Source organism: Pristis pectinata, chromosome 18 (genome assembly GCF_009764475.1).
Source record: "Pristis pectinata isolate sPriPec2 chromosome 18, sPriPec2.1.pri, whole genome shotgun sequence".
In the NCBI taxonomy this organism is placed as follows: Eukaryota; Metazoa; Chordata; class Chondrichthyes; order Rhinopristiformes; family Pristidae; genus Pristis; species Pristis pectinata.
This window is the reverse complement of record NC_067422.1, coordinates 37173561-37188759: the sequence shown is the minus strand read 5'-3', so window position 1 is coordinate 37188759 and position 15199 is coordinate 37173561. Positions and strand designations below refer to the sequence as shown.

The 15199-nt window shown below is 45.3% G+C and overlaps 1 protein-coding gene and 1 long non-coding RNA gene across 2 annotated transcripts in view; one reads left to right on the top strand and one right to left on the bottom strand.

Annotated features, from left to right (window-relative positions):
* Positions 1 to 2394: 2394 nt before the first annotated feature.
* On the bottom strand, positions 2395 to 12845 carry LOC127579811 (uncharacterized). Its single transcript, XR_007957730.1, has 3 exons — positions 12719 to 12845; positions 3570 to 3749; positions 2395 to 2520 (listed from the first exon to the last, which is right to left on the bottom strand). It is a non-coding gene; the product is annotated as an uncharacterized LOC127579811 (long non-coding RNA).
* srp68 (signal recognition particle 68) overlaps positions 12837 to 15199 on the top strand; it is a 58096-nt gene continuing 55733 nt past the window's right edge. Inside the window, exon 1 of the mRNA XM_052032758.1 lies at positions 12837 to 13105. Coding sequence (XP_051888718.1) covers positions 13027 to 13105 — 79 coding nt within the window. The 5' untranslated portion in view covers positions 12837 to 13026. The remainder of the gene's footprint in view (positions 13106 to 15199) is intronic.

Genomic DNA, 15199 nt, shown 5'->3' with positions numbered 1-15199 from the left:
GAAATGATTGCAGACTGTCAATGCAAAATGGCAAGGAGTATTGTCAGTCAGTGGTCTTAGGGTGAGGCCGTCAGGCAGGACGTACAGGAACCTGAAGACCCACACCCCAAGGTTCAGCAACAGCTTCTTCCCCACTGCCATCAGGTTCTTGAACCAACCTGCAAAACCCCAACACTACCTCGGACTATATTTTTTTCTCTCTCTCAATCTTGCGCCAGTGTCGTTATGTTTCTTTTGCACACGTGTAAGTTATTTATAATTTATGTTGTTATGTTTGTCCTCGTACTGTGCTGCTGCTGCAAAAAGCTAATCTTCATGGAATTTATACCCTGTGTAGGTACTGTATGCTTAGGACAACAATAAACTTGAACTTGAATTCAGCTGTGGCATTAGACGGGTTCTGGGTGGAGAGGGGGCCTTTACTATGTCAACATGTCACCTTCTTCCCCTCCTGATGTTGTTCCTGGTTTGGACCGTCCCTACCCCACAGCAGGCCACTCGGAGGAAGGGTGGGGGAAATGCTTATTTCACTCACCCTTACCACCTCGCACACCCCTGGTGTGCACAGACCCCAGAGTGAATGTTGGTCTCTGCTTTAAACATTAATGTCAGGAAGAATAAAGTGAAATATTTAATGCTGTTCGCCCCTTCTCCCCATCTCTTCCTCCCATTTCCATGCAAGCCATCTTCATTCCCCTTAGTTGGAGACCTCTCCCTGCTCAGTGATTCGGGACACTGGTGAGGGATCACCCACTCGTTGAGGGAATGTGGAGGGACTGCTCGAAGGGTCATTGCCTCAGTGAGCAGTACGCAACTTTGCCGGTCTGGTCACTTTTCCACCAGAAAAGAAGGGGATACCAGCAGTTACAGAGTCACACAGCACAGAGGCAGGCCCTTCGGCCCACCACATCCAGGCCAACCATCAACCACCCATCTGTATTAATCCTATTTTCCAGCACTTGGTCCACAGCCACCTTCACACTCCCCTCCCTCCACCTGTCTCTGTCTCCCAACTCCACCCCTCCCCTTCTCCTACCTGGATCAACCTGCCTGTCATCTTACACCCCTCCTCAGTCCACCAACCACCTCCGGCTCCCATCTCACCACTCCCCCCTCTCCTCTTTATACCGGCCGCCTCCCCTCTCCACTCTCAGTCCTGACGCAGGGTCTCGACCTGAACGTCGACAATTCCTTTCTCCCCACAGATGCTGCTCGACCCGCTGAGTGGTCCATAGCCCACTGGCTATCAGTCCACTAATGTAGCATTCAAAGAAAGGCTTGTTGCACTCTCCACTCCAGCATACAACATACAGGAGGCCATTCAGCCTAATGGGTCAATGCTAGCTCCCAGCAGAGCAATCCCATCAATCTCATTCCCCCCTTTTTATTTCCTTGTAGCCCTGTAACTTGTTCTCTCTCACATGTCCATCAGCTCCCCTTTTGCCACTTACCTGCACGCTAAGGGGTAACTTAACGTAGCCAGTGAACCTACCAACACACCTTTTGGATTTAGGAGCACTCAGCAGAAACCCACACAGTCAGGAGAAAGTACAAACTTCACACTGACAACAGCCAAGATGAAGATTAAGCCTGGGTCCTAGAGCTGTGAGGCAGCAGCACCACCTCACCATCCTGCCACAATAGTATCTAGTTAAACATGTCAAGTGAAATAAGAAAATTAAGTGCCATGGAATTAGGCACTGTAGGTGAAAGAAATATAAGGGAATAAATGGAGATTATATAACAGCCAATTATGCATTATGTAGGTGTGTGAAATTATGATTAGAGAAAGGTTGAAGCTTATGGGCTTTTATATGTGAATTGCTCTCCAAAAATAACAATGAGGCACTCACAAAGATTCATTGTTTTACTCTTTCCATTTTTTCCTCTATTTCTGTTTGTCTTATACAGAGGCAAAGAGCAGCAAATGGCAATCAGTGTAAAGCAAAGCAAGGAGATGCAAAGAAAGTGGTAACAATCACAAAAAACAAAAAGCTTTGTGAGAAATGGGAAGCTATCTTAAAGGGATTCATTGCTGGTTAAAAGCCCTGATCTGGAGCCTGTTTAACCCTCCTGACCCGGGGCATTGTTGAATAAAACCCCCGATCTTGGATTTGTGCTGGTTAAACTCCCTGTTTTCCTTGGAATCAGTGGTGTCTGAACTTTGCTGGCCATGGAACCTGGACGGTACTTCCATCCTGCTAGAGGTTTGAATAATACAGAAGTCCATCACCAACCATTGCCCACTGCAATGCCCGGTTTTAGACATCAAGGACAGACTGAAGTTATCCCTATTCCCAGGCTGCTTATACAACTTTGTATGCTCTTTCCTGTATTTGTCGGTCCTGATGCAGTGTTTCACCCCAGAATGTCACCAATTCCTTTCCTCCCACAGCTGCTGCTCAACCCACTGAGTTCCTCCAGCAGAGTACTTGCCTGTAACCACTCAGTAAGTAGTCCTGGATCTGGACTGTGTCCATGTCTTCTTGATTTCCTCTTCCTCACATTTAAATAAAGAATCTGAAATGAAACTGAGTTTTATAGAGAAACTATTCAAACAGAAATCATCAAGGGCTTAAATATTATTTTATGAAGAGAATGTCAAATAATTTAAATCATGTAAAATTCATGAAGTCATATACACTATAATGTATTTATGTGGAGTATATATGTAGTATGACATTTAATAACATTTTCAACAGCACATTTAATATAATTAAGATGGATTATTTTATTGTGGGTGTTTTATGACAATAATACAGTACAGTGAACAATATATCAGCACTATTAATAGATTTAATAGGCACAGAAATGTTCAGGGAAACAATTCAATAAGACAGGTGGAATAGACAGATGAGAAATATACAATGTTTTTAATAAATTGTTATTACTTTCGGTATGTGCCAAGCATTAATTATTTATTGGAAAATCTTTCAGAACTGAAAATAGTATGCAAGTATCATGTGTAAGAATGATATTGGGTGAAAGAGTTGAAGTGGTGAGAAGTTTGTTCAGGTGTTGGGGCAAAAGGTCATGGTGGTACAGCTGAGAAGTAAAAGATGGTGGGGCGAAAACATTCAGCATTTTCAGTGAAGAAACTGAGCTGATCTTTGGTGAGGGGAGGGTCCATCAGACTGCACAAAATTGGGTAAGGGTAAGGGAAAATTGCAGAACAGAGGGGATCAATGGAGATAGAGGAAGTAATCAGAAAGACCTGGAGAGAAAGTGAGAGTGGATCAGAGATAGAGTGAGAGTGGATCAATGTAGATGGAGTAAGTGAGCAATCACGGAGAGATAGAGAGTGGATCAATAGAGATAGAGTGAGCAATCGGGGGAGACAGAGTGTGAGAGAGGAATCGATGGAGAGAGAGAGAGAGAGAGAGAGAGAAAGATCAACGTACATAGAGTAAGAGCAAGCCTGGATCAACAGACATATAGAGAAAGAGCGAATAATTATGGAAGATGGAATAATTGTTCACCAGGTTACTTGTACAGATTGGCTGCAGAGAATGATGGTGTGATCCTCCTAGCCCTGACTTCCAACTTGAATGACACTTGCTTTCACTGACCTGCAAATCTCCTCCCTCTGCCCCTGCTGTGGTCAGGTATGGTCAAATGCCTTGTTGTACTCATTGCAGCTTTCCAGTTCTGATTCACAGCCTCAACATCAACCTATCCAGAGCCCGACCAGTACTATGCAGAATGTCAGAATGGACGGTTGGAAAGCTGGATCCAGCTTCATTATATTTCTGATTAGAATATAAAATGAAGTTATAAACTTGGTAGCAAATGTGATCTCTCACAAACATCATAATTCTGTTTACACTGACTGTTTACAGCCTAGCAGATGACATATCCTTTCAAGTGCCAGAAAAGGTTCAGATGTGACATTTGTGTAAAATAATGTTCTCCTTGCCTGCCTCAGTCTGTTATTTTGCTAGATTTCATTGTTTATCTACAATACCATTTTGACGTCAGTAGTAGCCCCTATTAATGTGGACCAGTTTTCTCAACCTTTGACTCATTCCCAAACCCATGATTTAATAGTGTGTTTTCAAGCTGGAAAGGTTCCAGTCCAACATGTAACTACATGGGCCATGAAGAGAAACTCAATTAAGAAGAAAAAGATAGATAACCTACAGGGTAAAGGCATTTCTCTGAGTATCTCTCTCATTTTTAGGAATAATTTTTAAACGGTGTAGGAAAGTCTCTCTGTTCATTTCATCAAACCTTCCTTCTTTAATCAAAACCCCTTTGCCTTTCTCACACAATTGGAAAGAACTTCAATAATTTATATCTCATCCTTATTGTATTACCTAAGTCTTATAAACTGGACATCTGGCTGGTTCCTCAAAATTGCAAGGCATATTGTAGTTAGACAAAGACCAGAGGAGCAACAAATAACAACTAATTTGGTGAGCTGTACCAAATGAGCATAACAGGCTGTTCTAGACTGAGGTGAAAATCAATAAAGTCTGACATTGATTTGTAAGCCATAGTAAGAAGCAATTTAAATGTAATTTTTGAAATTCTCCTGTTCAAAAAAAAATTAATCATTCTGGAGCCTATAATCCAAGCTCTTGCCCCAGTGCAGTGCTGCAACTATTGGAGGTCAGTTTTTTGGGGGAAATATTAAACAGAGGCTTCATCCACCCTTTTGGGTTGATGTAAAATATCCCATTGAACTATATGAAAAGGAGAAAGGAATTCAACTCTGTTACCACACCAGTCTTCTCCCCTCAGCTCCACCCTTCCCGTAGCATCTCCCCCATTTCTTTCCCTCTTGATTCCCCATTCTTCCCCCTACACCTCCCTCCACTTTCCATCTGCTGACAAGACTGCCCACACTGCCCCTAGCCTCCCCAACTACCCCCTCCCCTACCACCACCTTCAGGGACAGTCCCCAATACCAATCGCCCTACAACTGCACACCAGTTCCAATAGCTGTGCTGCCCAAAGCATACAGTCTAGCCCATATTCCCTAAAACTCTCCTATTTGCAGTTGGGCTGACTTCATCACTCAGCATAAACGATGTGCATGATTTCTCTTGCAAACCAGCTACCACATGGTCTAGAGAGACCAAGGTCCTGGTCAATGGTAAGGTCCTCTGTCTCCAACATATCATCAGTGTGATTTCAGCAATGGCATTTGTCTAGATAAATTAATATTGTATTAAAAACTATAAAGTTGCCAGAAGGTCTCCCAGCCTCCAGGATGGCCACATCTGCACCCGGTGTGTCGAGCTGCAGCTCCTAAGGGACCACGTTAGGGAACTGGAGATGCAGCTCGATGACCTTCGTATGGTCAGAGAGAATGAGGAGGTGATAGAAAGGAGTTGCAGGTGGTCACACCAGGGCCACGGGAGACAGGCAAGTGGGTCAATAACAGGAGGGGGAAGGGGAAGAGACAGGTACCAGAGAGCACCCCTGCGGCTAGACCCCTTGGCAATAAGTACTCCTGTTTGAGTACTGTTGGGGGAGACAGTCTACCTGGGGGAAGCAGCTGTGGCAGTGCCTCTCGCACAGAGTCCAGCCCTGTGGCTCAGAAGGGTAGGGAAGGAGAGAGGAGGGCAGTAGTGATAGGGGACTCTATAGTTAGGGGGGTAGACAGGCGATTCTGTGGACGCAGGAAGGAAACTCGGAAGGTAGTTTGTCTCCCAGGTGCCAGGGTCTGGGATGTTTCAGATCGTGTCCAAGATATCCTGCAGAGGGAGGGAGAACAGCCAGAGGTCGTGGTACATATTGGTACCAACGACATAGGTAGGAAAAGGGATGAGGTCCTGAAAAAAGACTATACGGAGTTAGGAAGGAAGTTGAGAAGCAGGACCACAAAGGTAGTAATTTCAGGATTACTGCCTGTGCCACGTGACAGTGGGTATAGGAATAGAATGAGGTGGAGGTTAAATGTGTGGCTGAGGGATTGGAGTAAGGGGCAGGGATTCAGATTTCTGAATCATTGGGGCCTCTTTTAGGGCAGGTATGACCTGTACGAAAAGGACGGGTTGCACTTGAATCCCAGGGGGACCAATATCCTGGCAGGGAGGTTTGCTAAGGCTACTGGGGAGAGCTTAAACTCAAATCGTTGGGGAGTGGGATCCGAACTGGAGAGACTGGGGAAGAGGTGTTTGGCTCTCAAATAGAGAAAGCTAGTAGCAGGTACGAGAGGGAGGATAGGCAGGTGACAGAGAAGGGATGTGCTCAGACCGACAGTTTGAGATGTGTCTATTTTAACGCAAGGAGTATTATGAACAAGGTAGATGAGCTAAGAGCTTGGATAAATACTCGGAGCTACGATGTGGTGGCCATTCCAGAGACTTGGATGGCTCAGGGACAGGAATGGTTACTTCAAGTGCCGGGTTTTAGATGTTTCAGAAAGGACAGGGAGGCAAAAGAGGTGGGGGAGTGGCCCTGTTGATCAGAAATAGTGTCACGGCTACAGAAAAGGTGGACGTCATGGAGGGACTGTCTACGGAGTCTCTGTGGGTGGAGGTTAGGAACATGAAAGGGTCAATAACTTTACTGGGTGTTTTTTATAGGCCGCCCAATAGTAACAGGGATATCGAGGAGCAGATAGGGAAGCAGATCCTAGAAAGGTGTGATAATAACAGAGTTGTTGTAATGGGAGATTTTAATTTCCCAAGTATCGATTGGCATCTCCATACAGCAAGGGGTTTAGATGGGGTGGAGTTTGTTAAGTGTGTTCAGCAAGGATTCTTGACACAATATGTAGATAAGCCTACAAGAGGAGAGGCGGTGCTTGATTTGGTATTGGGAAATGAACCTGGTCAGGTGTCAGATCTCTCAGTGGGAGAGCATTTTGGAGATAGTGATCATAATTCTATCTCCTTTACAATAGCATTGGAGAGAGATAGGAACAGACAGACTAGAAAGGCGTTTACTTGGAATAAAGGGAATTATGAGGCTCTCAGGTAGGAAATTGGAAGCTTAAATTGGGAATAGATGTTCTCAGGGAAATGTACAGAAGAAATGTGGCAAATATTCAGGGGATATTTGTGTGGAGTTCTGCATGGCATGTTCCAATGAGACAGGGAAGTTACGATAGGATAAAGGAACCATGGTGTACAAAGGCTGTAATGAATCTAGTCAAAAGGAAAAGAAAAGCTGACAGAAGGTTCCGAGAGCTAGGCAATGTTAGAGATCTGGAAGAGTATAAGGCTAACAGGAAGGAGCTTGAGAAGGAAATTAGGAGAGCCAGAAGGTGACATGGAAAGGCCTTGGCGGGCAGGATTAAGGAAAACCCCAAGGGATTCTACAAGTATGTGAAGAGCAAGAGGATAAGACGTGAAAGAATAGGACCTATCAAGTGCAACAGTGGGAAAGTGTGTATGGATCTGGAAGAAATAGCAGAGGTACTTAATGAATACATTACATCAGTATTCACTACGGAAAAAGATCTGGGGGATTGTAGTGAGGACTTGCAGCAGGCTGAAAAGCTTGAGCATGTAGATATTAAGAAAGAGGTGCTGAAACTTTTGGAAAGCATCAAGTTGGATAAGTCGCTGGGACCAGATGAGAGTACCCCATCTCATGGAGGAGATTGGAGGTGAGGGAGGAGATTGCGGAGCCTCTGACAATGATATTTGCATCATCAATGGAGATGGGAGAGGTTCCGGAGGATTGGAGGGTTGTGGATGTTGTTCCCTTTATCAACATAGCCCAGGAAATTATAGACCAGTGAGTCTTACTTCAGTGGTTGGTAAGTTGATGGACAAGATCCTGAGAGGCAGGATTTATGAACATTTGGAGCGGTATAATATGATTAGGAATAGTCAGCATGGCTTTGTCAAGGGCAGGTCCTGCCTTACAAGCCTGATTGAATTTTTTGAAGATGTGACTAAACACATCGATGAAGGGAGAGCAGTAGATGGATTTCAGCAAGGCATTTGATAAGGTACCCCACGCAAGGCTTATTGAGAAAGTAAGGAGGCATGGGATCCAAGGGGACATTGCTTTGTGGATCCAGAACTGGCTGGCCCGCAGAAGGCAAAGAGTGGTTGTTGACAGGTCATATTCTGCATGGAGGTCAGTGACCAGTGGTGTACCTCAGGAATCTGTTCTGGGATCCTTACTCTTTGTGATTTTTATAAATGACCTGGATGAGGAAGTGGAGGAATGGGTTAGTAAGTTTGCTGATGACACAAAGGTTGGAGGTGTTATGGATAGTATGGAGGGCTGTCAGAGGTTACAGCTGGATATAGATAGGATGCAAAACTGGGCTGAGAAGTGGCAGATGGAGTTCAACCCAGATAAGTGTGAAGTGGTTCATTTTGGTAGGTCAAATATGATGGCATAGTATAGTATTAATGGTAGGACTCTTGGCAGTGTGGAGGATCAGAGGGCTCATGGGGTCCGAGTCCATAGATGCTCAAAGCAGCTGCACAGGTTGACTCTGTGGTTAAGAAGGCATATGGTGTATTGTCCTTCATCAATCGTGGAATTGAATTTAGGAGCCGCGAGGTAATGTTACAGCTATATAGGACCCTGGTCAGACCCCACTTGTACTGTGCTCAGTTCTGGTTGCCTCACTACAGGAAGGATGTGGAAGCCATAGAAAGGGTGCGGAGGAGATTTACAAGGATGTTGCCTGGATTGGGGAGCATGCCTTATGAAAACAGGTTGAGGGAACTCGGCCTTTTCTCCTTGGAGCGACGGAGGATGAGGGGGGACCTGATAGAGGTGTATAAGATGATGAGAGGCATTGATCGTGTAGATAGTCAGAGGCTTTTTCCCAGGGCTGAAATGGTTGCCACAAGAGGACACAGGTTTAAGGTGCTGGGGAGTAGGTCTAGAGGAGATGTCAGGGGTAAGTATTTTACTCAGAGAGTGGTGAGTGCGTGGAATGGGCTGCCGGCAATGGTGGTGGAGGCGGATACGATAGGGTCTTTTAAGAGACGGTTGGATAGGTACATGGAGCTGAGAAAAATAGAGGGCTATGGGTAAGCCTAGTAATTTCTAAGGTAGGGACATATTCAGCACAGCTTTGTGGGCCGAAGGGCCTGAATTGTGCTGTAGGTTTTCTATGTTTCTGTGTTTCTAAGGTCAAACACAGCCTGACCAATATTTATCCTGCAACTAACATCATTAACAAAAAATCACCTACCCATTATCATATTGCTCTAATCAAATACTGATAGGTTAAACAAGTGGGCAAAGATCTGGACAATGGAGTATACTGTGGGAAAATGTGAAATCGTCCATTTTGGCAGGAAAAATAAAAATAATAGCATAATGAAATGGTGTCAGATTTTAGAGCTCTGATATGTAGAGGGAGATGAAAGTCACTTGTAGGAAACACAGGTACAGAGCACACAAACATCTACACACAATGATTTAGGTGCAGGAGTGGGTCACTGCATGATTCACAAAAGGCTAGTGCTCAGGTACAGCAAGTAACCAAGCATCAAAATGTTATTGCTAGGGGAATTGAATGAAAAAGTAGGGAGGTTATCATAGAGTCACACAGCACAGAAACAGACCCATCAGCCCACCACGTCCATGCTGACCATCACATACCCATCTATGCTAATCCCATTTACCAGTGTTTGGTCTGTAGCCTTATCTTCAGTTCAAGTGCCCATCTAGATATTTCATCAACTTTGTGAGAGAATCTGCCTCCACCACTTCCTTAGATTCCAGATTCCAACCATCCTTTCGGTAAAAAAAATCTTTCTCAAATCTCCCCTAAACGTATGTCCTCTAGATTTAGAAACCTCCATTATCTATCCTTTCTATGCCCCTCTTAACTTTGTATATTTCCAACAAGTCCCCCCACAGTCTCCTCCGCTACAAGGAAGACAAACACAGCTAATCCAGTCTCTTATAACAGAAATGCTCTATCCCAGGCAACATCCAGGTGAACCTCTTCTGCACCCTCTCCAATGCAAAGATAACATTCTTTTTGTGTGGTGACCCAAACTGCTCTTATACTCTGTGCCCAGCTAATGACCGCAAATATCCAGTATGCTCCTTCACCACCTTAGCTACCTGTGCTGCCACCTTCAGGGATCCTTAGACACATACATCAAGGTCCCTCAATACTTCCTAAGGCTCTACCATGCCTGGAATATGTCCTATCTTTATAGACCTTCCAAAGTGCATCACCTCACACTTATCAGGATTAAATTTCATCTGACATTGCTCTGCTCATCTTACCACTGATCAAAATCATTCTGTGGCCTTAGACTGTCCTCCTCACTATCAATATCACCACCAAATTTTATGTCATCTGCAAACTAACAGTACCTCCTACATTTATATTCAAATCATTCATGTATATAACAAACAGCAAGGGTCCCAGCAATGCTCCCTGAGGTACACCACTGTTCGTAGGCGTCCAGTCATTAAAAACCCTCCACCATCACACTCTGCTTTCTATTACCAAAGCATTTTTGAATCCAATTTGCCAACTTGTCTTGGGTCCCATGGCCTCTATCCCTTTGGTATTGGTATATTACTGTCACATGCACTGAGATACGGTGAAAGGCTTTTGTTTAGTGTGCCATCCAGACAGATCATGTCATATATAATTTCCAGTTTCCCATTTAGGACTTTGTCAAAGGCCTTACCACATAGATGACATTAACCACACTGACGTCATCAACACTTAATGACCTCCTTGAAAAATTCGATCAAATTAATTAGCTAGGACCTCCTGTTAACAATGCTACAAAGACTATCTCTGATTAACCCCTGCTTCTCCAAGTATAGGTTAATCTTGCCCTCATATTGCTTCCGCTGCTTTCCTTACCATTGATAGACTCACAGGTCTGTAAGGGGAAAAAAGGGGGCAGAGTCGAGGCATTTTTTTCTCTCAGACAGTTCTAAGTCTTTGGAATTCTCTTCCTCAAAGGGTAGTGGAAGGAAAGACTTTGAATATTTTTACAATGAAAGGAGATAGATTTTTGATAAGCAAACTGTGAAAGACTACCAGGGTACAGAGAAACATGGAGTTGGGGGTTACAGTCAAATCAGCCATGATCTTATTGAATGGTGGAACAGACACTAAAGGATGTGACCCACTCCTGCACCTAATTCTTTGTGTGTTGATGTCTGTGTGTACCTATACCTGTGTTTCCTACGTCTTCATGTCTTGTGCTGTACTGCCGCAGCAAAACAACATATTTCACGACATATGTCAGTGATAATTAATCTGATTCTGATGACACTTCAATGACTCACCTCCTGACACTCCAAGGCCTTTCCACCATCTACAAGGCACAAATCAAGTTCAGATTTATTGTCAGAGAGGCATTCATACACAGGGTATAAATGCCATGACAATTAGCTTTTTGCAGCTGCAGCACAGTACATTACGAGGACAAACATGAGTTGTCATAACAAATTAGCATGAATTCTACTTACAGGAGTGTGATGGAGCACCCTCCACTTGCCTGGGTGAATGCAGCTCCAACAACTTCCAAGGAGCTTGACACTACCCAGGACAAAGCAGCCCATGCACCATTCTAAACACTCCCTCCCTCCACCACCACACAGTGGCTGCAGTGCGCACTGTCTACAAAATACACCGCAGTTACTCGCCCAGGCTACTCCGACAGCACCTCCCAAACCCGCCACCTCTCCCAATAAGAAAGACAAGGGAAGCGCACACACGGGAGCACCACCACCTGCAGGTTCCCCTCCAAGTAACGCATCATCCCAACTGGGAAAAATATTCGCAGTTGCTCATTATAGCTGGGATTAAATCCTGGAACTCCCTCCAAAGGGAGCACCTTCACCACACAGACTGCAGTGGTTGAAGAGTGCGACCCACCCCCACCCTCTCAAGAAATGTTTAGAGACGGGCAGTAAATGCTGGCCTGGGAAATGAATGAAAATCATTCTGTCCCACCCATCCTGAGCTTGTTCCTATGCCAGGAGCAAATATTCTCAATTGGCTATGTTTCTTCACATTCTCACAATTACATGGTTCCCTGAAGGTGGCATCACAGGTAGACAGGGTGGTGAAGAAGGCTTTTGGCATGCTGGCATTGAGTGTAGAAGTTGGGATGTTATGTTGCAGTTGTACAAGGCTGCATTTGGAATATTGTGCTCAGTTTTGGTCACCCTGCTATAGGAAAGATGCCATTAAGCTGGAAAAAGTGCAGAGGAGATTTATGAGGATGTTGCCGGGACTTGAGGGACTGAGTTATGGAGAGAGGTTGGGACATTTTTCACTGGAGTGTAGGAGAATGAGGGGCAATCTTATAGCGGCGTCTAAAATCATGAGGGGCATAGATGGGATGAATGCGCTCAGTCTGTTTCCCAGTGTTGGGGAAATCAATAACGAGAGGGCAGGGGTTTAAGGAGAGATTTAATAGAAAGCTGAGGAGCAACTTTTTCACCCTGAGGGTGGTCCGTATATGGAACGAGCTGTCAGAGGAAGAGGTTGAGGCAGGTACATTAACCACATTTAAAAGGTGCTTGGACAGGTATGTGGATAAGAAAGATTTAGAGGGATATGGGCCAAACGCGGGCGAATGGGACTAGCTTAGATGGGGCATCTTGGTCAGCACGGACCAGGCCGAAGGGCCTATTTCCACGTTGTATGACACTGACACTGACTCTATAACATTACTCGGGTCTGCGTGCGGTTTGGGACGCGATGATGTGCAGCTGATCAAACACAATCCTGCCTTTTCTTAGTTAAATTAAAACAAGTGCACGTTTCAGAACATTGTCCCGACGGAAGCTCCAACACCTGAAACATTCTCTCTGCTTCTCTTCCACCAGATGCAGCCTGACCTACTGATGCTTCCAGCGTTTTCTCTAAAACGTCACATTTTAATGGCAGGCTGGCTACTCGTTACTTTCGACCGTTAATTTTCTAATATCTCCTCGCTGAGTGGGGGTAACCTCCATCCCAGGCGACCGTCGACGCCGGGCAGGGCGGCCATCTCGGCGTGCCACGTGACCCGTCTGGCTCTCAGCTCCTCCAGTATCCCGGCGTGCTGCGCGACCGGGCCGCCGCTCCTCCAGTATCCCGGCGTGCTTCAGCAGCGAGTGACCATGGCGGCGGTGCGGGAGGATGCAGGGGAGGATAAGGAGAACCGGGCGGCGGAGCTGGGCGCTACCCTCAGCCTGGAAAGTATCCTTTGTCCACGCCGAGTGCTGGTCGAGGCGGGCGGGCCGGGGCGGACCGGACCGGACCGGACCGGGGGAGTTGGGCACCGGCGCCGCTGGCAGAGCCGGTCTGACCCAGGAGGATTACGTGTCAGTCCGGGGCTGAGGGGAGAGGCTGAGGCGGGCGCCCAGGAGCACCGGGCCTCCGGGTGTGGGGGTCGGAGCCGGGTCCCCGGGCAGCTCCGTGAGGGCAGGCACACGGTGGTGTGAGCGGTATCCTCCGCTCTCTACCCAGCAGCTCGCTGTGGCATCGGAGCCGGGTCCCCGGGCCGTACAGTGAGGGCAGGCACATGGTGGTGTGAGCAGTATCCCCCGCTCTCTACCCAGCAGCTCGCTGTGGCAGGGAACTGTTGATGATTTCCTGTAGGCTGCACTTCCTAGCATCGTTTAAGGGCTGTTGTCTATAGTGTCCTCTGTTGCAATAATTGCCATTTTAAAACAATATAAAGTTACTATATTAATTTTTTTAATAAGAAAAGCTGCTGTGCGCCATATGGTGTTAGTTGGGCAGTTGCTTCAGTTATAATTTTTAACTTACAAGTGTTATACAAGCTAATGCTACCAGTGAATATATCCACTAACTAATAATGAAAAGAGAGGTCAGGGCTTGCATTTGATTAAAATGATATAACACTCCAGGATCCAATAACTGATGGACAGTCATTGACTTTTTTTAAAAAATGAATATTGGTCATGTTCTAAATTGGTTTGGAACTTCTAATCTAAAAGTAAGGGAGCAGCAAAAGTAAATGTAGGTCCTTAGTCATTGTGGCTTGAGAAATAATGGGGAATAAAGGAATGGCTGAGGTATTGGATAAAAGCCAACATCAATAGAAAACACAGTAAATAGATCAGAAATAGTAAGGTTGAATGACAGTGAGGAGTAAAATAAAGAGAGAGGGCTGGGGGAATTAAAAGCAGTCAAAAGTCTTGGACCTGAAAGGCTGAATCTTGAGTTCGAAATTCAACAATGGTGGATGCATTCATTGGTAGTGGTCTTTCAAATCTTTATAGTTTCTGGTACAGTCCCAGGAGATTGGAAAGTTGGAAATATTTCAAAAGGTGGACAAGAGGAGAAAAAAATGCCTGACAGCTGTCTGGGAGGTCAATTATGGATATACTACTAAGAAAATCATACAAGGTTGAATCTACACTGACTGCTGGTTCCATGGAGGATTGTTGGTAAGATCCTCCTTGTGGTTCAGCTCATCCTTGACTTGCGCAACAGAGCAGTCAGACAACCTGGAGCTCAGCTGCCAGTGCAGTAAAGTTATTTTTAATTTTTTTCTATCAATCATTTAAATCAATTCAAGTTATTTTTAAATTGCCTTTGAATATTGGGGACGTTTGAAGGATATTCAAAGGTCTCTGACATTGGTTTATTATAGTTACTTGTACCGAGGTACAGTGAAAAGCTTGTCTTACAAACCGATCGTACAGGTCAATTCATTACACGGTACAGTTACATTGAGTTAGTACAGAGTGCATTGAGGTAGTACAGGTAAAAATAATAACAGTACAGAGTAAAGTGTCACAGCTACAGAGAGAGTGCAGTGCAATAAGGTGCAAGGTCACAACAAGGTAGATCGTGAGGTCATAGTCCATCTCGTCATATAAGGGAACTGTTCAATAGCCTTATCACAGTGGGATAGAAGCTGTCCTTAAGTCTGGTGGTACGTGCCCTCAGGCTCCTGTATCTTCTACCTGATGGAAGAGGAGAGAAGAGAGAATGTCTCGGGTGGGTGGGGTCTTTGATTATGCTAGCTGCTACACCAAGGCAATGAGAGGTAAAGACAGAGTCCAAGGAGGGGAGGTTGGTGTCCGTGATGCACTGGGCTGTGTCCACAACTCTCTGCAGCTTCTTGCAGTCTTGGGCAGAGCAGTTGCTGTACCAAGCCATGATACATTCAGATAGGATGCTTTCTATGGTGCATCGGTAAAAGTTGGTGAGAGTCAAAGGGGACAAACCAAATTTCTTTAGCCTCCTGAGGAAGTAGAGGCACTGGTGAGGTTTCTTGGCCGTGGCATCTACATGATTTGACCAGGACAGGCTGTTGGT